General features: G+C 38.0%; 1 protein-coding gene and 1 pseudogene across 2 annotated transcripts in view; one reads left to right on the top strand and one right to left on the bottom strand.

Annotated features, from left to right (window-relative positions):
• The first annotated feature begins 220 nt into the window (after positions 1–220).
• The window catches only part of LOC121483885 (lysine-specific demethylase 4C), a 238,541-nt gene continuing 216,297 nt past the window's right edge, over positions 221–22,464 (top strand). For both annotated transcript variants that reach the window (XM_041742383.1, XM_041742384.1), the window contains exons 1-3: positions 221–376; positions 6,627–6,802; positions 14,805–14,919. In XM_041742383.1, the coding sequence (XP_041598317.1) occupies positions 233–376; positions 6,627–6,802; positions 14,805–14,919 (435 nt within the window). In that variant the 5' untranslated portion in view covers positions 221–232. The remainder of the gene's footprint in view (positions 377–6,626; positions 6,803–14,804; positions 14,920–22,464) is intronic.
• LOC121483886 lies at positions 7,727–8,975 on the bottom strand (annotated as a pseudogene).

Below are 22,464 nucleotides of genomic sequence, written 5' to 3' on the forward strand. Positions count from 1 at the left end.
AATGCAAGGAATAGGAACTTGGGAGTTGCTGACTAGAGGCAACTCTCCCTTTCCCTCCAGGGAGAGATGGGAAAGTCTCCCTAATGGTAAGTAACTAAAAGAAAAGAGTTTCTGATGGTGGGTGTTGGGGGGGCTCACATGCTATTTTGGGGAAATGACCACCAACCTTAAGCCCACAATAATTCAGTGCTGATGACTGCATCATCTCCTCTGCAGACACTGCCCAGCCATCATGGAGGTGGCCGAGGTGGAGAGTCCTTTGAACCCCAGCTGTAAGATCATGACCTTCAGACCCTCCATGGAGGAGTTCCGGGAGTTCAACAAATACCTTGCATTCATGGAGTCTAAAGGAGCCCATCGAGCAGGTCTTGCAAAGGTGATTATCTTCAGATCCTTTAAACTAAAACCAATCACTTGGCTTTTCATTTATGCTCTTAGTCTTCATGATATGAGAAATTGTTTATTCCAGAGGAAGATATTTGCAAAATTTGTTCTTGTTAATCCACACAGAATATTTGATTTCTTCAAAGAGTAATTGTCTTATTTTTCTTTAAACTATTTATGCTAGGTTGTGTTCTAGGGCTTTTTTTTAAACAAAACACGTGTGGCTCCTAGAAACCAAAAAGACCCATGTATGGGCTTTAGAGAGAGGTATGAAAGTATTCATAGATTTCATCACTTTTTAAGAGGACCATTATTAACGTGAAGCTTAACTACCCTGCTCACCTCCCTCCCCCATCCCTCCTCTTTTTCTTCTGTTTTTTTCTTTCTCTCTTTCCCCTTTTACAGATATAACAGATTTATTGAGGTATGAGTCATATACCATACAATTTGGCCATTTAAGTGTGTAAGCCACTGGTACCCATTGGCACTCATTCTCTGTTCCCTGCTATCCCCTCAACTGTAGATGACTACTAATCTACTTTCTTTCTCTGTAGATTTGCCTATTCTGTTTTCTTTTCAAATACTTGCTTATCAAGTGTGGAGAGTACCTACCACTTTCCAGGTGCTAGGGTTGTGTTTAGGGGAAATGAGATAGTAGAGACCACATTTCTTCTCCTGATGACCTTATATTCTAGTGGTAGCCTCTTAGCATGGTAAGATAAGGACACTTAAGCAGAGACCCAAAGGATATAAAGAAATCAGCTTGTTCAAGATGTGAGGACAGAAAGAGTAGTAAGTCCAGAGGCCTAGAGGCTGACCTGAGCTTCATGTGTGGAAGGAATAGGAAGGTGGTCTGTGGAGTTGGGTCTCAGTGAGCAGAGGGAGAGGTTGGCAAGTAAGGTAAGAACCCTGGAAGGGGCCAGATTGTACTGGGGTTATCTGGCCTTAGTAAGGATTGGGATTTGTGGAACTGCAGGGATTGGTATTCAAATCCTCCTGCATCTATCTGGACGCTCCTGCTTGTAACTCAGTTTGTGGATTGTGCTGGTATCTATCCCCTGAGGTCTGTCATTTTGTTGTATATGGTTCAAGTCCCTCCTAGAAAAGATTTAAAATGTTGGGGATGAAAGTTTATTAGGGGTGGGTGAGAGAAAAGGAAGATAAAGAGAAAACAAAGAGAAAAGTAAAGAGATTTATAATGAATTTCTCCTGAGGAATTCTTAGTTTAACTTATTTATTAGTTCTTAAAAAAAACCCATTTTGGGACCTCAGCACTTCAGATTATCTTTGATCTGGAGAAAAATCATCTTCCCCACCACCCCCTTCGAGAAAAATCATTCTTGAGTAGAAGAGAATATGATTTCAGAATTATTTGACACATAGTTTTGATCATAAACTAGCAGGGTTAACAAGGATTTGGGCTTTATTTGAGGAAGATTGGGGGTGACTGGTTGTCCCCTTCTCTAGGCTTTGAATGCAGCCCTTTGTCCTACTTTTCTCTTCCTTTTGTTCCTTGAAAACATAGATCTTGCTGTGTTCCACTGAGATTAGTGAGTAGGGTGGCACGTTTAGTAACATGAGAAGAGGAAGCACCACACACCCTCATAAGGGAGTTGCAGGCTCACAGGGTACCCCTGTGCTGCTGTTGGCATTCTGTAGTAGAATGAAGTTAATGAGAACCACAATTAGTTTTCTGAATGTTGAACAAAACACACCTGAGTCTAGGGTTTTTTTTTTTTTTTTTTGAGTGAGGTTTATAGATAGATACTCATTTATTCAGTATTGTGATAATTTTCTTTTATTTCTAGGAATGCAAGGAACCAATTTTTTTTGTGTGAGTTTTTTGGCCATTTTTGTTATCTTTTACATCATGTCACATAAAGTCAGTTTCACCTGCTTGCCTTTTTTTCCTGGAAGTTGTAGCAATAGCAAATGTGTAAAATTACACCAAATCAAGTTGTAAAAACCAAAACTGTATTAATGCTGCTAGTTTGCTTTGAGGGCAAGCCCTGGGGACAGAGTTACCCATAAGATTCTTTGTTAATGCACCATTTAATGAATTGGTCTTATTTTATGATTTGGAGAAAAAGGTTGAGTAGTTCCAGTAGTAGTAACTTTGGCCTTAGGTTATAGTCTGTCTTGGGTTTTTCTTTTATCGACATTTTTTAGATTTATACTTTAGATTTAACCCTTATTTCCAAAGTGAGAGATTTTACCTTGACTAACTTTCTTTCTTCTTTTTTTCTTTCTTTCTCCTTCCTTCCTTCCTTCCTTCCTTCCTTCCTTCCTTCCTTCCTTTCTCTCTCTCTCTCTCTTTCTTTCTCTCTCTTTCTTTCTTAACATTTCATTTATTCATGAGAGACACACAGAGGCAGAGATATAGAGAGAGGATTATGATGAACCTTTATTACATATGAAGTGGGTGAAATTACTCCACAACAGTGATCTGGACATAGACTATCCTGAGCCACAGGCTATGCACATTACATAGTTTTGTGAATAGCTTGGAGAGTACAGATAGGAATCTGTCTTCAAGGTGTAAAGAAAGATTGTAAGACGCATTGCTCTTCCTCTTCCTGCTTCTTCCTTAGTAGGTAGGCAGTGATAATAACAGTGTATTTCAAGGTAAGTAGTCCAAATACAGATTTCAGTCAGAAATTATCTTTTGAGTATAGATTGCAGGCTGGGATTGGGGAAATGGTGATATAAAATAAAATGTATGTTTTTATTTTGTTATAATCAAGGTAAATTTTAGGAGGAATGGGTTTCTTTCCATTAGATTGATTGGATGTAAAAATTTAACTTTAGAATCTTTTAAAGTCCTAAATATGTTGTCTTTCCATTTCCTGCCATTTCATATGTAAGAAAACCTAATGTGTTGAGATTTAAAAATAACAGTTCAAAAATAAGATATTTGTTATAGACCTGAATTTAAAAAATTCTAAAGTTCTGTGTGAACACTTACATCAAAAGTAAATGAACACAGACGCAAAATATTTATAAGATCAAGACCTGAGTGGAAAGCAGATGCTTAACCAGCTGAGCCACATAGAAATTCATCAGAATTTCATAGATTTTTTTCATCATCAGACTATTTCATCAGAAATAAGTATTTCTGATGAACAGAAAATTAGTATTTACAACCCTTTCCCCTTTAAATATGTTATGAAGACAATTTGGTATGTTTATCCATATGCATTTGGTACAATTGTCCTTATTCTTTTAAAGTATTGAGTATGGGGCAGCCCAGGTGGCTCAGCGGTTTAGCGCCGCCTTCAGCCCAGACTGTGATCCTGGAGACCCGGGATCGAGTCCCACATCGGGCTTCCTGCATGGAGCCTGTTTCTCCCTCTGCCTGTGTCTCTGCCTCTCTCTCTCTCAGTGTCTCTCATGAATAAATTAATAAAATCTTAAAAAAAAAAATAAAGTATTGAGTATGTGTTTTCAATAGCATATAATATGTGGGGTGTCTATTCTCATTTTAAACTAACATATCTTGGAGGAAATAAAATGTGAAATATCTCTGTATTGCTGATGAAAATTAAATTAACCTTAGATTTGATAGCTCACTTTTGATTTTGGCCAGGGTGGGGGGATCAATCCTGTCATTTACCAGCTGGTATTTGATTTGACAAATCACTCATTCTTCTACCCTGAGTGTTCTCATCTGATGAAGCTTGACCTAGGCCTTTTACAGAGGTACATTGTAGATGTGAATATGAAAGGCAAAACCTTAAAGCTCTTAGAATATAAAATAGAATGTCTTTATGCCCCAGAGTAGGAAAAAAAATTTTGTTTAAACCAAAGATCAAAGCAGTACCCATAAAGGTAAAAATGAACAGACTGGATTACCTTAAGATTAAGGATTTATGTTTATTAAAAGATGCCCTTAAGAAGGTTGGAGAGCACTTTACAGGTTAGGAGAAGATATTTGATACATATACACATATACGTATAGCTATTTATAAGTGTATACACACACACACACACACATCAAAGAATAACCAGGCTGTATAAAGAATCCCTAAACATTAATAAAAAGACCAACAATGCAATAGTAGAATGGGTAAGAGACTTGAATAAACACTTTACAATAGGAAATATTCAGGGAGTCAGTGAATATGTGAAAAAGTTTCTTAAGAAATTAAGAATGCAAATAAAATGCACAGTTGACTACTATTACACAACCTATAAGAAAGACTAAAATTGAAAAATGATCAACAATACAAAGTGATGATGAAGATGGGGAGCAACAGGAACTCTGCATACATTCCTGGTGAGAGTGTGAAATGGTACAACCACTTTGGCAAACATTTAGTAATAACTGTTAAATTTGATATATACATATCTAATGTCCCAGTAATTTCACAAAATGTGTTTATTTTAGAGAACTGTGTGCTCATATGCAGCAGAAAGATGAACATAATGATAAAGCAGTGCAATTTGCTACAGTGTAAAAGCCAATGTAGAGAGAAAAACAAGGAACACTTAGTGTTCTCCATTTATAAATAAATATTTATATGAAGGAGTACTGAGTAGGAATGATCATCAGTGAACTTCAGCTATGTAGACCATCGTATTTGAATCTCACAAAAATATTGAGTGAAATACAAAATATAAACCTCAGAAAAGATCTGTATATATGGATGATTATATTTCCAAACATTTCAAAAACCAGTGCTAGGGATGCATACTCAGCATAAAATTATGAACCCCCCAGCAAGGAAATGCTGTGATAGTGGTTACCTTTTGGGCAAGAGAGAAATGTGTTAGAAGGATACTTGGAGATATATTTGCTTTATAATAATTTATAGTTACGTATTTGCAGTTACACATTTATTAATGTGTGCTATCTATATTTTACAATTGATTTTTAAAAGTTTATCCTAAAAAATTAAAACAATTTCTAAAGGTGAATACCAGCTATAAATCATGACTTAGTAACTTTGTCCCTTCTAATTTTTAATCATATGTATATATGTTATTGGTGTTACTGTTTACTGATCTTTTCACTGTTAGTAGTTTTTTTTTTTTACGATTTTATTTTATTATTTATTCATGAGAGACACAGAGAAAGAGAGAGGCAGAGACACAGGCAGAGGGAGAAGCAGGCTCCAAGCAGGGAGCCTGATGCGGGACTTGATCCCGGGACTCCAGGATTATGCCCTGGGCTGAAGGCAGGCACTAAACCGCTGAGCCACCCAGGGATCCCCAGTAATTGTTTAAATACTTTTGGAAAAGAGTGATGTGTTGAACAGCCGCATACAGGAACATAAAAATTGATAAGGCACAATTCTTTTCAACTTCATGTTCGGTGACATCATGTTGGTGAGCTCAAATTAGCCATGGTGGGTGTAGTTACATCATGGAAATTGGCAAGAGCTGCCAACAGGGTTTTCTCCACTTTCCAAGAAAACTGATTGTACAACATTTTCTTGCACACTACTCTGCTATTTGGCATATTGTGTGAGAAATGTTAAAGTAATACTGACTAAACATTTACCTATTTTTATCATATTAATATAAGCATTATTTGAACTTCAAATTATTTTGCTTCTATGCATCTCTGAATTTTACTCTTAAAATTGAGAGGGTTAGTAGTAGGGACGTGTGGGAGGCTCAGTTGGTTAAGCTTCTGCCTTCGGCTCAGGTCATGATCTCAGGTTGCTGGGATCAGTCCCACATTGGGCTCTCTGCTCAGCAGGGGGTCTGCTTCTCTCACCCTTTGTGTGTTCATGCTCTCTCTCTCTCAAATAAATAAAATCTTTTAAAAAAAGAGGTTAATACCATCAACTAAAAATAGTTAATAAAAGTATAGTATTTGGTTTAGAAGTTCTGTTTGGTATAATGCTCAATAAATTTTGCTGTTTAAAAAAATCGATAAAGTGAATATTTAGATTTTTAAAAAGATTTTATTTATTTATTAATGAGAGAGAGAGAGAGAGGCAGAGACACAGGCAGAGGGAGAAGCAGGCTCCCTGCAGGGAGCCTGATGTGGGACTCAATCCTTGGACTCCAGGATCATGCCCTGGGCTGAAGGCCAGGTGCTAAACTGCTGAGCCATAAGGTGAATATTTAGGAGAATGCAAGCATTTCCCTAATCTGAATCTTCACAGTTCTTTTATACATTTGTTATAGAAAAGCTGAGTTGTTCTTCACTAGTATTCTGTTTGAATATAAAAACTAAATAACTACCTGGAATATTTTTCAGATAATGTTTTATTTTATTATTTTATTTTTAGGTGATTCCTCCTCGGGAATGGAAGCCAAGGCAGTGCTATGATGACATTGATAATTTGCTTATTCCAGCACCAATTCAGCAGATGGTCACAGGACAATCGGGACTGTTCACTCAATACAACATCCAGAAAAAAGCCATGACAGTGAAGGAGTTCAGGCAGTTGGCTAACAGTGGCAAGTGAGTGTATGCAATTTGCTATTTTTATTGTTTTCAAAGATATACACGAACATGGTAAGAAACCAAGTAGACAGAAGAGCTTGTGATGCAAAGTGGGAGTCTCCTGCACATCCTCTTTCAGTTTTCATTTAATTGTTTCTGTTTTCTGTTCTTCAGGTTGTTGCTTGCTTACATTTAGTTTACTGCTAAAGAAATTGTTTCTCATCATCTTATTCATTATATCTGTAAATGGTTTTTTCTATTTTTTAGTATAGAGTGATTCTACACATGATTCATATTTGTTAGGCATATTTTCTTCTTTGCGTGACAGTGTTTAAGTCTTTTTTTTTTTTTTCCCAGCTCTGAGGTACCCTTTTGTTTTTCTTAGCTGAAAGGACTTTTTACACCCATGCGCCTCCTAGCACCATTTATCCTGCTCACACAGTGGCAGCATAGTCTAAAAGGTGCCATGGCCATAGGGGTTGGGAAGTTACTTCACATTCCTGGCTGGAGGAGTGAGGGGCTTGGGAATACTCCCCACCAACAAACCTTTACCAGCAAGAGGCCATGACATCCCAACCCCCAAGCCTATATTCTGGTTGGAGGTGGCAATGCCTCCTTCTAGCTCTCCGCACTTGAGAGGAGCAGGACCAGACGGTAAGTCGCCAGGCCCCTGGCTCCAGTGATGGTAGCTCCCAACCCTGTCCCCTGCCCAGGTCACAACCCTAGCTCCATCCCAGGACAGCAGAGGTCTCTTCTCCTTGGTCCTCAGTGTCGGACAGAGCCCTCTATACTAGTCAGGACAGAGGCAAAGCTGGAAGCAGCAGCAGTGGCAGAAAAGGAGCAGGCATCAAAACTGGTAGGTTGTGGGGCCAGCAGCATGGGGCCAGAGGCTCTCTTGAAGTCAGGGCAAGCTGTCTGTCTTTTCAACTCTGGGGCTGGTCACTATGTGGGTGTAATTGGCTGTAACACAGGTATTTGAACACCTTTCTCTCTGGATAGTAGCTGATAAACTTGCTGCTGCCCACTTCTTGGCATCAAAATACCAGATAGTGATGGCATACCTGTGGTATAGGCTGGTGCCACCTCATGGAGGTTCTACTGGTCAGACCAGAAAATGAGCAACCCATTAAAGAGTGGCTTGATGTTGGTTATCATGGGCCAGCCCTCAGGGAGATCTACAACAGGCTGCCATGCACCTTGATGTCCCAGTTCTGATTCAGGTAATAGATAGAGGTGATACAGTGCCCATTGCTGTGGGGATTGTCCATATGCCTTATGCACTCCAGCCTATTGCCTGAGTAAGATACCACCATGGCCTTGGTGTGCCTGCTGATGATACGGCCACCCAGTACTCCGTGCAGTGGTGGATTACCACGTCCACATGGGCTATGAGGACCCCAATGCTTTGGCAGCTGGGCTCGTGACCTTCTACCTAGGCAGTCTGGCCCTGCAGATGCTATGTGGTGGGATAGCCTGCTGGCTCCCTATCTGCCTGTCACACCAGTGCCCAGGCCACTTCAGGGTCTCTACCTTGGCCAGCACATGGCCACCCAGTGCCACCCTCAGGAAGCTGTCCTTGACACAGATGCTGTAGTACAGCATACAGAGCACAATATAGTCCAGGGCCGGGTGCTTGAATGCAGTAAGCAGCACTCTCTCCTTTAGCCCCACACTGACTTCACCATTGCCACTGCTGCAGCCCATGGTGTCCTCCCCTTTGGCCTCTGCCTCCTGGTTCTACTGCCTGGGACAAGGGTTGCTTGCTTAGGTGCAGGGGCATCCCCACCATCCTCTGTCCATTTCCATTTGGGAACCTCAGGCCTGGTACCAGTTGCTAGCACCCCTTCATGACTAGTGTTGCAATGCCCTTACTCTACAGTGGTTGCAACTCACCATCCTCCTGCCTACTGAAGCCCTAGCACAGGGGGCTGGCTATGGTGGAAGTGGTTGTGGCCTTGGGGGTCCCACTGCCTGCCGAGGCCTTAGTAGGTACTCCTGGTTGGTTGTAGGAGGATACTAGGGAATAGGGCAGGTAATTCTCCATTCCAGTTCTGGCCCAGCCAGGATCCCACGGTGGTGACACAGGATTTGGCAACTAAGGGAGAGCCTGACTTAGGGGCTGTGGCTGCTGGGCTGTCCTTGGCAGTAGCATCTTCATCTCCCGGGCATGGTAGGTACAGCTGAGGCCCATGATGCTAGCTACCCTCCTCTGCCTTCTCATCTTCCACTTGAAGCTGAGGTTGGGGCAGGTGTGCCTGGCATGGGGCAGGGTGAGGCAGAGCAGGCATCAGAGGCTCTTCTTGTACCTTGGGAGTGCCCACTGGTCGCCAAGCCTTGCTGCCCCTAGGGGCTTAGGAAAGGACTCGTCAGGGTGGTAAGCTTTTTCCTCTGCCTTCCACACCATATCCCTGACAGTGTTTAAGTCTAAGATGATAAATTATATATTTAGAAGATGAGTAATTTAAAAAGGAAGCCCTTAAATGATTTGAAGGGCCACCACTATTGTATTAGCATTAGTGTAATTATACCTATTGCTGTGTTACAAGTTATCCCAAACCTTATAGCTTAAATCAACAAGCATTTATTTAATAGCTCAGTTTCTCTGGTCAGTAATCCGAGAGTGACTTAGGTGGCTGTGGCTCAGGGTCTCTTATGAGATTGCAGTCAAGATGTTAGGTGGGGCTGTTATCATCTGAAGGCTTGACTGTGACTGGAAGATCTTCTTCCGAGATTGTTCCCCTTACATGGCTGCTGGCTAGAGTCCTGAGTTCCTTGCCACATGGACTGCTTCTCATGTTGTGGCAGCTGGCTTCTCCCAGAGCAGGTGAACCAAGAGAGTAACCAAGATGGAAGCCACATTATCTCTTCATCATCTGTTTCTTGACTGTCCCTTCTGTCATATTCTTTTCGTTATAAGCCAGTTGCAAAGTGCAGCCCATAATCGAGGAGGAAAATTAAGCTGTACTTCTTAAAGGGAGGAATTTTAAAGAATTTGAATATATTTAGAAACCATCATGGTTATAATTATTAAATTATATTTTTTAAGATTTATTTATTTATTTTTAGAGAGAATGCATAAGTCCAGGGAGGAGGAGAGGGAGAGAGGGAAAGAGGGAGAGAAGTAGACTCCCTGCTGAACACAGAGCCCAATGGAGGGCTTGATCCCAGGACCCTAAGATCATGACCTGAGCCAAACCAAGAGTCAGATGCCTAACCAAATAAGCCACTCAGGCACCCTTTTAAATTACCTTTTTAAAAGTTTCTGATATGGTAGTTAAGGCCATAGACCAAAACATTAATTTGAAGAAAAAATTATAACCTCAAACCAGCCAACCAATCAACCAACCAACCAAAAAACAACATTGTCTAAATTCTCTGGGTAGGTGTGTGTGTGTGTGAAATTAAGCTCTTTGGGTGAATTTAGTTGATCTCTTTTTAAAATTTAAAATTTATATTTGACATAGCACTGATGGTGCTTAAAGAATCTTAATTCTGTGTGTAAAGTTCCAGCTATGGAGCATTGTGGCTATTCCAAAGGAATTGAAATTTTGTATTTAATGTGAGTCCCTTCTTTTGAATTTTTGGTAGGCATTAGTAAAGTCTCATTGGTTCAGATCTCATTAATTGAGAATGTGAAATTTTTTATCATAGACTGGACTGGTTTGCATTCAAACTCTTTAAGGACTCTTTTAACAATTTTATGTGCAATGCTATTGAAACAAGATTATGGAAGCAAATTTACCCAGCTTTTTATATGTATTGTTATCATCTAATACCCCTTTCCAGAGTCATTCTTAAAGGGTTAATTAAATACATTAGTTCATTTAGTGGAACATCTGCTTGACTACTTTGGTATTTTGGGAGAGAATTTGTACTTGCAAGTAATCAGATTATACTTATTAGAAAATGTTTGTCAATACTTTAACAATCATAATTACCATAGGAGAAGTGCAAAGTACCGTGGGGTTTCAAAGGAAAATAAGACTTCTGCGGTTGTTAATCAGGAAATGAGTAATTTCATTTAGTAGGTGCTGTTGAGATAGATTTTGAAGGACAGAAATGCTTTTATCAGTTATAAAAGTAATACATGCTTATTTGAAAATTCAGATGTTATAGAAATACATAATTTTAACTCCCAGAGATGATCATTGTTAATAATACTATGGTAATTCAAAATATTAATGAGAACAGAGCTTTGAAGACCTTTTTTTCTTATCAAAGAGAAACTTCGATCGTCATTTCTAGCCCATGTGATTATTCTAGCATAGTATCAGTTTTCTATTTAGAGGCAATTTATTTTACTAGGCACTTATTTTGTTCGTATATCTGTTCAATTTTTACTCTTGTGGCTTAGTTGTAGATGAACTTTTCCTGGAAATAGCCATTTAGGTTACATTGTTTGTTTTCTGTACCAGTGCCTGGTACAGTATCTGATGTATATAGTATGGGCTGTTTCAGTATCTGTTGATTGAATAGTGTCATGAAAGCTAAGATATACTTGAAGTGGTACAAATTATTGGACATATTGCAATGATTTATTTAACAACATAAATTTCTTGGTTTTCTGAGGTTTAAGAATGATTTTAAAAAATAATTGGCTCTTTTTTTAGTTTTGAAATATCTATTATGATATTGCTTGACAGGTCTGTATTAAACAGGTCCGTATTAAATTTTATTTTTTGAGTTGGATTAATTTCATTATAATTGTTACAATATTAAAATACCTTTGGTGGGAATGCAAACTGGTACCTCCAACTCTGGAAAACAGGATGGAGGTTCCTCAAAAAATTAAAAATAGAGCTCCTGGGTTGTTCAGTTGTCTTAGCCTCTGATTTTTGGTTTCAGATTAGGTCATGATATTATGGTTATGTGGTCGAGTACCACGTCGGGCTCTGCATTGAGTGTGGAGCCTGCTTAAGGTTCTCTCCTCTCCCTCTGCTCCTCCCTTTAGTGCACATGCAGTCTCTCTCTCTGTCTCAAAAAAATTCTTAAAATTTAAAAGTAGAACTACCGTAGGATCCAGCAATTAAACTACTAGGTGTTTACCCAAAGGATATAAATATACACCCTGAAATTTATAGTAACGTTATTGACAGTAGCCTAACTCTGGAGTACATTGAGTGCTGAATGGATAAAGACACAGACACACACACACACACACACACACACACACACACACACAGGAATATTACTCAGCCATCAAAAAGGTGAAATCTTGCCATTTGCAAAGAGTGAATGGAGCTAGAGTGTATTATGCTAAGCGAAATAAGTCAGAGAGAGGCAAATACCATATGATTTCACTCGTGGAATTTACGAAACAAAACAGATGAACATATGGGAAGGGAAAAAAAAAGAGGGAAGCAAACCATAAGAGACTCTTTAATGTTAGAGAACAAACTGATGGTTGATGGAAGGGAGTGGGTGGAGGATGCACTAGGTGGGTTATGGGTATTAAGGAGGGCATTTGTTATGATGAGCACTGGGTGTTGTATGTAAGTGATGAATCACTGAATTCTACTCCTGAAACCAATATTACATTCATTATATGTAAACTAACTAGAGTTTAAAGTTTGAAGAGAAAAATAAAATTAGGATTCCAAGGAAAAAAAATACATTTGAAAATTCTCTTTTATATTTTTTTATATTTCCTCTGCCAATTCCATGTGGGAAAGATGCCAGTGAAATGGGCTTCTAAGCCTTAATCCAAGGCTTTTGCTTGTTCACTTATAGCTGTACTCAGGTCAAATGGTGTGCATAATGGTAATGGGGTGGTCCTGAGATGGGGTTAGTTTTCACGGGAGGTGGGAGGCATTTTCCTAGTTTTTCTGTTCATCTGTTTTCCTTCATTCAGTACATGCCCTTGCTTAGGTGCACAGTCATAATGTGCTTGGTGTAAACAGTAGACAGGATAACATGCTCATTTGGTTAGTAACACAACTTAATCTGGAGAAAATCTAGAGACCTCCAACATAGTTCTACTCTAAAGCTTTATAGAGGTGAGTAATATGCTCTCTTGTATTACATTATTGATCTATATTTTCTTCTAGGCTTGAAGCTGTGTGCTTTACATAATTATGTGCTGGAGTCCTCACAATAACTCAACTGTTATTATTCCTTTTTTATCGAGGAATAACTGAGGTCCAGAGAAATTCAGTCAACTGCCCAGGGTTACATAGCTTATACATGGTAGGCAGGCTGGTCCTGGAGACTCATCTTTTAATAATTGTAATACAGTGAATAAATGGTTCTGGAAAAAAGGAATGGTTGGATTGCTTTTGAGCAAATTGATACTGAATTTGTGAGACAGCTGTGATTGTTTGACAGTCCATTAGGGTAGGAATCTGTAGCTAGGCTTCTTTAGAATTGGGCACCAACAGAGTGAACTGGTCACTTTTCTCAAGTTTAGAATCATTGTTTCAAATATTCACAGATCTTATAATTTAACCTCAGTAGCCAACACTGAACCGTGTTTCTTTTTTAGAGTTATAGATTGTTAAAAATTGATCATGATTGAGTAGTATATAGTGATAGATTGTTTAGGTCTATTATAGTGAAAGACAATTTAGTCCTTTAGTATCCAAAATCCAACAAATATCTCTAAGTCATAATAAACCGTATCTCCGTTATCTTTTTTTTTATCTGTCACCTGAGACTGACCTGTGGTTAGCTTGCCTAGAATTCTTATTACTTTTGGAACCTACTAATCAAAGTGGTGGAATATAGTGGAGTTAATGATGCTTTCATGCCTCTTCTTTTTATTTTTGGCTATCTAATGTTTTAGATAAATCGGCAAATTATTCTATATTTAAAATACAGTTGTTAATTTAGTATGCTTGCATACTGCTTGGGTAACTAACTATTTTGGGCATTTGGACATTGATTTGGGCATTGATTTTGATTGTTCTACAGCTATTAAATCTAAAATAAAATGTCAGTTGGCTTTATAGGGATTGCTGCTACTAAATACTCTTTTTACTGCTAAAAAGACTTTCATTACTTTGTTGATTTTTTTCACGTAGAAATACTGATATTTTTTGGTGTATGTATTAATATAAGATTATTTGTTCACAATCCAAATAATATGGAGAAGTAAATGCCTTTTGTAATTTCAATGTGAAAATTAATCATTAATAATATAGTATATATTTCTTTTTGACAATGTGTACAATTACAGATATTTTTATATAATATTATCCTAATATATTCACCATTCTATAACATGCTTAATTCACTATGGAAAGATATTAATGTTAATATATAGAAAGATCTATCTTATTTTGTATTTTGTATTTTATTTAACTAAGCCTTTGTTGGACAACATTAAGTTTGAGTTTTCAGTTAATGTTGCAGCAAACATCCTAGCTCATGTTTCATTGTGTACATCTCTGCATTGTTAGATTGAATTTCCAGAGTTGGATTTTAGGGTTGAAGATACACATTTTTTAAAGGTTTTGATATTTACATTATACTCTGAGAAGTTTGTACTACTTTATACTTTCACTGCAGCTGTGTAAGGGAAGTCTCATTCTTTCCTACCATTAATATATTGTGTTTGCCAATCTAATGGTTGCAAAGTATCTTATTTTGGTTTTGCTTTCTTGGATTTTTAGTGAAATTGTTTTTTTTTTTTTTTTTGGTCAATTTTTCTAGATGTTTTGTCTTTTTCATGTAAGTCTGTAAAATTTACTAGTATAATATAATTGGGTGAAGATTTTAGAAAACATTTTGAGAGATAATGAGTTTTTAACTCTTCTATATTGGATACTTTCATCAGAGTATTTTCCTTACTAGTTAAAAATATGAAGTTATTATATAGAATTATTTAGGAATCTTAAGGGTATCCAGAGATCCATGAAAAATACATTTGTATATTAATTGTTAGATTTGATAAGATGAGGACAACATAAGTTGCATTGTTTTCATTTTGATAAAATTTTTAGAATATGATTTAAGTCATATGGGTGGGGAAAATCTTGTAATCATCATATTGATTTGTGCTCTTTTCATTTACCTTTTGCAGATATTGTACTCCAAGATACTTGGATTATGAAGATTTGGAGCGCAAGTACTGGAAGAACTTAACTTTTGTGGCACCTATCTATGGCGCAGACATTAATGGGAGCATATATGATGAGGTATATTTATACTGTAATGGGTTTTGTAAAGGGCACATTTCCTATTTTTGTTACCATTTTAGGTACTTGAGAAGTAGTACTTTGTGTGATCTGTAATTCCTCATAGGATAAGAGGAAATAATACATCAGTAGGATTTCTGCTCCTGGTATTTTTCAGATTGAAACCAGCTAATGGAGGGCAGCCCGGGTGGCTCAGCAGTTTAGCGCTGCCTTCAGTCCAGGGCCTGATCCTGGAGACCTGGGATCGAGTCCCACATTGGGCTCCCTGCATGGAGCTTGCTTCTTCTCCCTCTGCCTGTGTCTCTGCCTCTGTGTGTGTGTGTGTGTGTGTGTGTGTGTGTGTGATGAATAAGTAAATAAAATCTTAAAAAAAAAAAAAAAAAAAGAAACCAGCTAATGGTACAAATAACTGAAATTGGTCAACAGTAATATATATTTTGGAAAACACGAAGTACTATCCATAATACTACCACCTGAAGGCAAAAACGGTATTTTTTTTTTTTAAAGATTTATTTCTTTATTCATTCAGAGAGAGCGAAGAGAGAGGCAGAGACACAGGCAGAGGGAGAAGCAGGCTCCATGCAGGAAGCCCGATGTGGGACTCGATCCTGGGTCTCCAGGATCACACCCCGGGCTGCAGGCGGCGCTAAACCGCTGCGCCACTGGGGCTGCCCCAAAAACGGTATTTTAATACACATTCTTCTAGTAGCTTTCCTTTAGTCATTTAAAAAGTTATATTTGAACAGACTTATTCTCCTTTTTTCTGCAAATTGTGAAAAATTTTCTATTTTTAATCTAAATTTTTAAAAAGATTTATTAATTTTAGAGAGAGAATGCATACATGCATGCTAGGGGGCTAGGAGGGGAGGGAGAGGGAGAGAGAATCCTAGGCAGATTCTCTACTGAGCCTGGAACCTTTGGGAGGTGGTGTTAGTGATGGGGACTAGATCTCAGGACCTGAGCCACCCAGGCACCCCGAGTTTTCTCTTTTTTAAAAAGTACATATTATAGTCTTTCTAGTTATTTTTCATAAGACCATAATACACTGGAACTAATCCAGTTCTTTTTGCCTCCTCCTAATACATGTCTTTTGTTGCTGTTGTTATTCTTCCTTTTTGAAACCTTTTATTTCCCTCTCTCATTGTTTTATTTTGGGAAATGTTTTACTGAAAGATTGAAGTAGTGCAGTGAATACTTGGTTACTCTTCACCTAGATTCACCAGTTGTTAATATTTGCCTTATTTCATTCATTTTTCCGTTGCCTTGCCATTGTCTGTCTCTTTCTCTATTTCTCTGCTGTAACATTTGAAAGTAGGTTGCAGACATTATGATAATTCTCCTTTAATTATTTCAGTATATCTGTTTTAATAACAAGGCAATATAACATTTGTATATCACTTAACATACAGATCATAGTCATAGGATCCTACTTTTGTTAATAATATATATAGATTGATTTTTTCCCCCAGTCTGAATGATGTAGTCAAGGATTTTTCTTTATAATTAATAACTGCTTTATAGGGTGATGGTTAGAGACTAGACGACTATTCTGTATCCTAACAGCCTTTCATCCATTGACTGTATATGCATTGATAATCTTTGCCTGAATCTATTATTATAGTATTTTTAAACTTCTTTTGTTTTGAAATATAAAGCAAGCTGGAAAATGCATAAAACAACTTAAAGCTGCATAAATTATTGCAAGGTAAACATCTGTGTATCATCACTGATCTCAAAGTTTACTAGCACCCTGAAGTTCACCTACATACCTCCTTCACTGAACATGGTCTCCCCTTTTTTTCTCCAAAGATAATTACTATTCTGACTTTATGGAAATCATTTCCTTCTTTTCTTTAAAGATATAGTTCATTATATCCTCTTTCCGAATTTTGTATAACTAGAAGAATCATTCAGTGTGTATCCTTTTATGTCTGGATTCTTTCATGTCTTATAAACATTTCTAAGCCTTTTCTTTTTTTTTTTTTTTTTTAAGATTTTATTTATTTATTCATGAGAGACACAGCGAGAGAGAGAAGCAGAGACACAGGCAGAGGGAGAAGCAGGCTTCATGCAGGGAGCCTGACGTGGGACTTGATCCTGGATCTCCAGGATCAGGCCCTGGGCTGAAGGCAGTGCTAAAACCACTGACCCACCGGGGCTGCCCTCTAAGCTTTTTCTGTACTGTAGCTATAGTTAATTCATTTTCTTTACTGTATGTTATTCTATTGTATGACTCTTACACATTGTATTTATTGTTCTGCTAACCATCATGTTGGTTGCTTCTAGTTTTAGCTTTTATGCACAACACTCTTATGAATATTCTGCATATATTTATCTGGGCATGGAAGCATATGTTTATATTGGGTGTTTGCCTAGTAGTGGTTATAGGGTATGCACATGATTAGCTTTAGAAGAAAACCTTTTTCAGTTTGTACCTTCAGTAGCAGTGTTTTTGAATTCCCATTGCTCTGTATCCTGCCTAATACTTGGTATTGTCATTTTTTTAAATTTAGCCATTCTGCTGGGTGTGTGGTTTTAAATTGCATTATGATTTTTTTTCCCTTATGTTCATTGGCTGTTTGGATTTTCCCTTTTCTTGAGATGCCTTTTTAAGCCTCTTGAATATTTTTCTTTTGTATCATGCTTTTCATACTGATTTACAGTTTTTTATACATTCTGGATATGTGGTAGTGGCACAATTTAAACTTTTCTAGATGCATTTCTTTCTTTTTTTTTTTTTTAAGACTTATTATAGAGAGGGAGGGGGAGAGAGGAAGTGGGAGGGTAGGGGGTGGCACAGGGAGAGGGAGAGAGAAACTTAAGCAGACTCTGTGCTGGGCATGGAACCTGACATGGGGGCTTGATCTCATGACCCTGAGACCACAACCTGAGCCCAAAGCAAGAGCCAGGCACTCAATTGACTACACCACCCAGGTGCCCCAATAACAAATCTGTTTTTACATGTTCTGGTTACTTATATTTGGAGAAATGAGTGCCATTAACAGGCTTCCTTACAGAATATGGCATCTTGTCTTAAACCACTTTTGTGGGATTTCCATTGGAATGGGTAAGGTAGAGTAAATTCTGTTGGCATTTTATGCTTGGGACCTAGGGAGATACTAGGCTAGTTGAGAGGCTGCCAGGTACTTCTATCTTCATACCAGCTTTAAGGAAGCAATTGTGTATTGTTAATCTCATAGTTGTAGAAATGTGTAAACTAGGTTGTTGTCAAGTACAAAGTTCCCCTGAGCTGATGGTTTATTTTGTGCCATCTCTCTGGTTTCTTCTGTGTGGTATACTTGCAAGTTTTCAGGCTTCTAGGAGGAAAATTGAGCTGAGGAGTCATCTAGATTCTGGGCTGAGAGGTTGTATGTCTTAGTGTTCTAAAATAAAATAAAACTCAGTTTAAGTTATTTTTTTTAAACCATCCTTTGGGATTGTTCATGTCTTTGTTCCTTTTTGCATATATAATTAAGAGTTAGGAGCAGCATATTTAGAACAGTTTCCAGAACAATTAATATAAATGTGTCCTGAACTAGCCTTCCATATTTGATAGTAAAATACAGTAATTATTGATGGCATAGAAGAGGCTGATGGACTTTTGTTTGCTTTGCTTATCAACTTAGTGCTTGTATTTGAAAACCAGTTATACATTGGCATTGCTTCAAGGGAACATTGACTTTAGACTTCAGATTTGAGTAACTTTAGTTATTAAAATCCAATGAAGAAAATCCACTGGTTTGTAAACATGCAGTTTTAAAGCATCATCATCATTTCCACATTCTGAAGTCAGCAATCTGTCATTTTGGTAGGACCTACAAGGCATAGTGTTTTATGGAATTTGTGTAGGCTCTGTAGAAACATTTAGTAGCTCCAGAGTTGAGCTGACATTTTATTTTATTTTATTTATTTATTTATTTATTTATTTATTTATTTAAATTAATTTTTATTGGTGTTCAATTTACCAACATACAGAGAAACACCCAGTGCTCATCCCGTCAAGTGTCCACCTCAGTGCCCGTCACCCATTCCCCTCCAACACCCGCCCTCCTCCCCTTCCACCACCCCTAGTTCGTTTCCCCGAGTTAGGAGTCTTTATGTTCTGTCTCCCTTCCTGATATTTCCCAACATTTCTTTTCCCTTCCTTTATATTCCCTTTCACTATTATTCATATTCCCCAAATGAATGAGAACATACACTGTTTGTCCTTCTCCGATTGACTTATTTCACTCAGCATAATACCCTCCAGTTCCATCCACGTTGAAGCAAATGGTGGGTATTTGTCGTTTCTAATTGCTGAGTAATATTCCATTGTATACATAAACCACATCTTCTTTATCCATTCATCTTTCGGAGCTGACATTTTAAAAGCTTTTGTAGCATAAAGAGAGATAAGAGAGATGTTGTAAACTGCTACTGGTAAACAAAACCAATCACAGTCACGACACCTTAATTCAAACAAGTGAAAACAACTTGTTTTTGCCCCCTGAGGTAGATGGAGAGTAACAGGAGAAAGAGTACATTAAAGAAAGTGATGAAGAGTGAGTGTACTAATAACCCACAATTGTCAACAGCATTTGAAATCATCACAATGAATGTGCATTGAAAAAGCTCATGTATTGTTTTGCTCTTTCCTGTTGTGCCCTTGAATTGTTTAACTGTTTGGCTCAATATTTAAATTGTATTGGGCAATGGAATATTACTCAGCCATTAGAAATGACAAATACCCACCATTTGCTTCAACGTGGATGGAACTGGAGGGTATTATGCTGAGTGAAGTAAGTCATTTGGAGAAGGACAAACATTATATGGCCTCATTCATTTGGGGAATATAAATAATAGTGAAAGGGAATAGAAGGGAAGGGAGAAGAAATGGGTAGGAAATATCAGAAAGGGAGACAGAACATAAAGACTCCTAACTCTGGGAAATGAACTAGGGGTGGGGGAAGGGGAGGAGGGCGGGAGGTGGGGGTGAATGGGTGACGGTCACTGAGAGGGGCACTTGACAGGATGAGCACTAGGTGTTATTCTGTATGTTGGCAAATTGAACACCAATAAAAAATAAATTTATTAATAAAAATAAAAAAATTAAATTGTATTGGGAACTGGTTTGGTATGGTTAATGGCATTAGTTTGGAAGGAATTACAGTCATCAAATTGTAGTTCATTTCTCCTTCTAATTTCTAGTTATGGCAATTTCCTTTAAATTTGGTAGAATGAAAAACTATAACTTTTTTTGGTGAGACTGGGAGTTTTTGGAGAGGGTGTGCAGACATAAGAGAAACAGTTTGTGCAAGGTACAGAGATGAATAAGAATCCTCATTCTTAAGTAATTCTGTACGCTTAGAGGGAAATAAAGTGTAATGAGCTTGGCCATAAAGGCAAGTGTAGGGTTCTAGGGAGCCTGGAGAAGAGACACTTAAAGCACTGGCACTGAAGGAACACTTGCTGGAGGAGAGAGGACATCTGAACTTGGCCTAGATGAGTAAGTTTAAGTCAGGTAAAGGAGGCAGAAAGGAGGATGGGGCAGGAGCTAGGCAAATTTGAGGGTAAGACCAGTCTCTGTATTTTTACTGAATTCTGAGGCTTTTCTCTGAGCACCTTCTTGAGGAGGGTGAGACTGACCTGGAATATTGGGATCCAAGGGGAAGGGATTTGCCCCAAAGTAGAGACAGGGCTGTGGGTATGGGCCAGACCTGTGGTGGCTATAGTGGCCCCTCCTGCTCTGATGTTTGTCTTGCAGCACCAGGCAAATCTCTTTCAGTGGCAAAGGAGGCACCATTTTAGTGATGAACAGGTTTGGATTCAACGCAGGAATTAGGGGCGAGGGTGTTCATGAAGGACTTGTTGAGAATAGTCAGCCCTAATAGTAAAGGGAGAAGGGCTTAGAGATCCCAAGGCATGAGTCTTGGCTCCTCTTTCATTCTGCTGCTTCTTTCAGAGTTTGATTTCCTTACGATATACTAAAGGATATCAGTCTGTACCATGGGCAGTAGCTTGTGGCAGTAGTAACAGTCAAATGATTTAAGCAAGTTACTATTTTTTAAATTGAAATACTAAGACTATCAAAGGCAGATGTATTATGTATTATGGCTTTCTTATTCTACAGTGGCAGAGTTAAGTAATTGTGATAGATATTGTATGGCCTACAAAAGCTGAAATATTTATTGTCTGGCCTTTTGCAGAAAAAGTCTGCCGACCCCTAATACAGAAGAATAATTATGTACTCGGGGAAGGATGCTCAAAAACCTTTTTAGATTGATGGTATATAAATAAAATTCTGAATGTTCTCAGGAGAATGAGATTCATATATATTGACTACACTGATACCTTGAGACAATGAAATTGAGGTGTTTAGTTATGTCAGGAACTTTCTGTAATTTAAGATCTTCCTGAACTTTGAAATAGAGCAACTTGTGTGCTTGGGTGGCCGTAGATGACTCCTTGGTAACAGTAACATAAGCTTAAGAGTCCTAAGATCTGAATTTTTGTTGTTATACTTTACTAAGGGCTTGTCCATTATAAAGAAAGTTTTATCTAGCCTTTGCTAACTATACATTTAAAAAGTTAGCTTTCTGTTAAAATAAGTATGAGAGTTTCTTCAGAAAACAAACACACAAAGAAGAAAAGATATAAAGAGAGAAGAGGAACAGGGAGAAAATATCTTGTAACTGTGTGGGATGATTCAACTTCGCTAAGGGACATGAAAGTCAACAGGTATCTGTAGGAAAGGCAGAAACTAGAACATATCTGCGATAGCCAATAGCCAAGTGTACTTCCATAGACCTTTGAAGACAAAATGCATCTCCTTGTTGTGTGTGAGAGTGAAGCACAGGTATCAACATTAATTATACTAGGACAGTGAGAGCAAGACAGTCAGGCTTGTGTTCTGTGCTATTTAGGGCTATGTTTCTAGCAACACCTATCATATAGTATAATGGTAATTGTCTTAATGATGGTAATGGTTCATTAAATAGAGGTTTAAAATGAAGTTCTGTATGCTTTGTGTAAGCTGGCTATATTATCTTCATAATTTGTGACACTAGAAGGATCCCCAAGAATATTGTCTGTTTTTAAAAGAGTCCTCTTTGCAAGATTTTCCCTTTGTTGAATGGTGACATATGGCTTTGTCCCTAAACCTCATCCACTTCCTCCTTTGCCCAGGTTTTCCGATTCTAATGTCTCATATCATCACAGGCAGTGCAGTTACAGTGGCCCCTTTGAGCTGATATCAGAGTGGTGTACCAGCAAGGACCTTAGCTTATCCACATTGTTATAGTTCTCACTTAAGAGCAAGTTAGCTTTCTTTGGATGCTTTACATCCAGGTGCTTCTTTGTTCTGATATAAACCTATGATGATTTAACATTAAGATGGACAATTTCCTTTGTGTGCCACCATTTTTAATGGTAGTTCTCTGCAGTTCACTGGAGGAAGATAGCTCATGTCAGTGTGAAGGGAAACTGCTTCACCTGTGACCTACAGCTTGTGCTGTCAGTGTTCATGAATTTCTCAGACGTGCTTTGAAATTCAGTTCCTCACCAAAT

The sequence above is a fragment of the Vulpes lagopus genome, unplaced genomic scaffold (genome assembly GCF_018345385.1).
Source record: "Vulpes lagopus strain Blue_001 unplaced genomic scaffold, ASM1834538v1 ctg45_4, whole genome shotgun sequence".
Classification (NCBI taxonomy): domain Eukaryota; kingdom Metazoa; phylum Chordata; class Mammalia; order Carnivora; family Canidae; genus Vulpes; species Vulpes lagopus.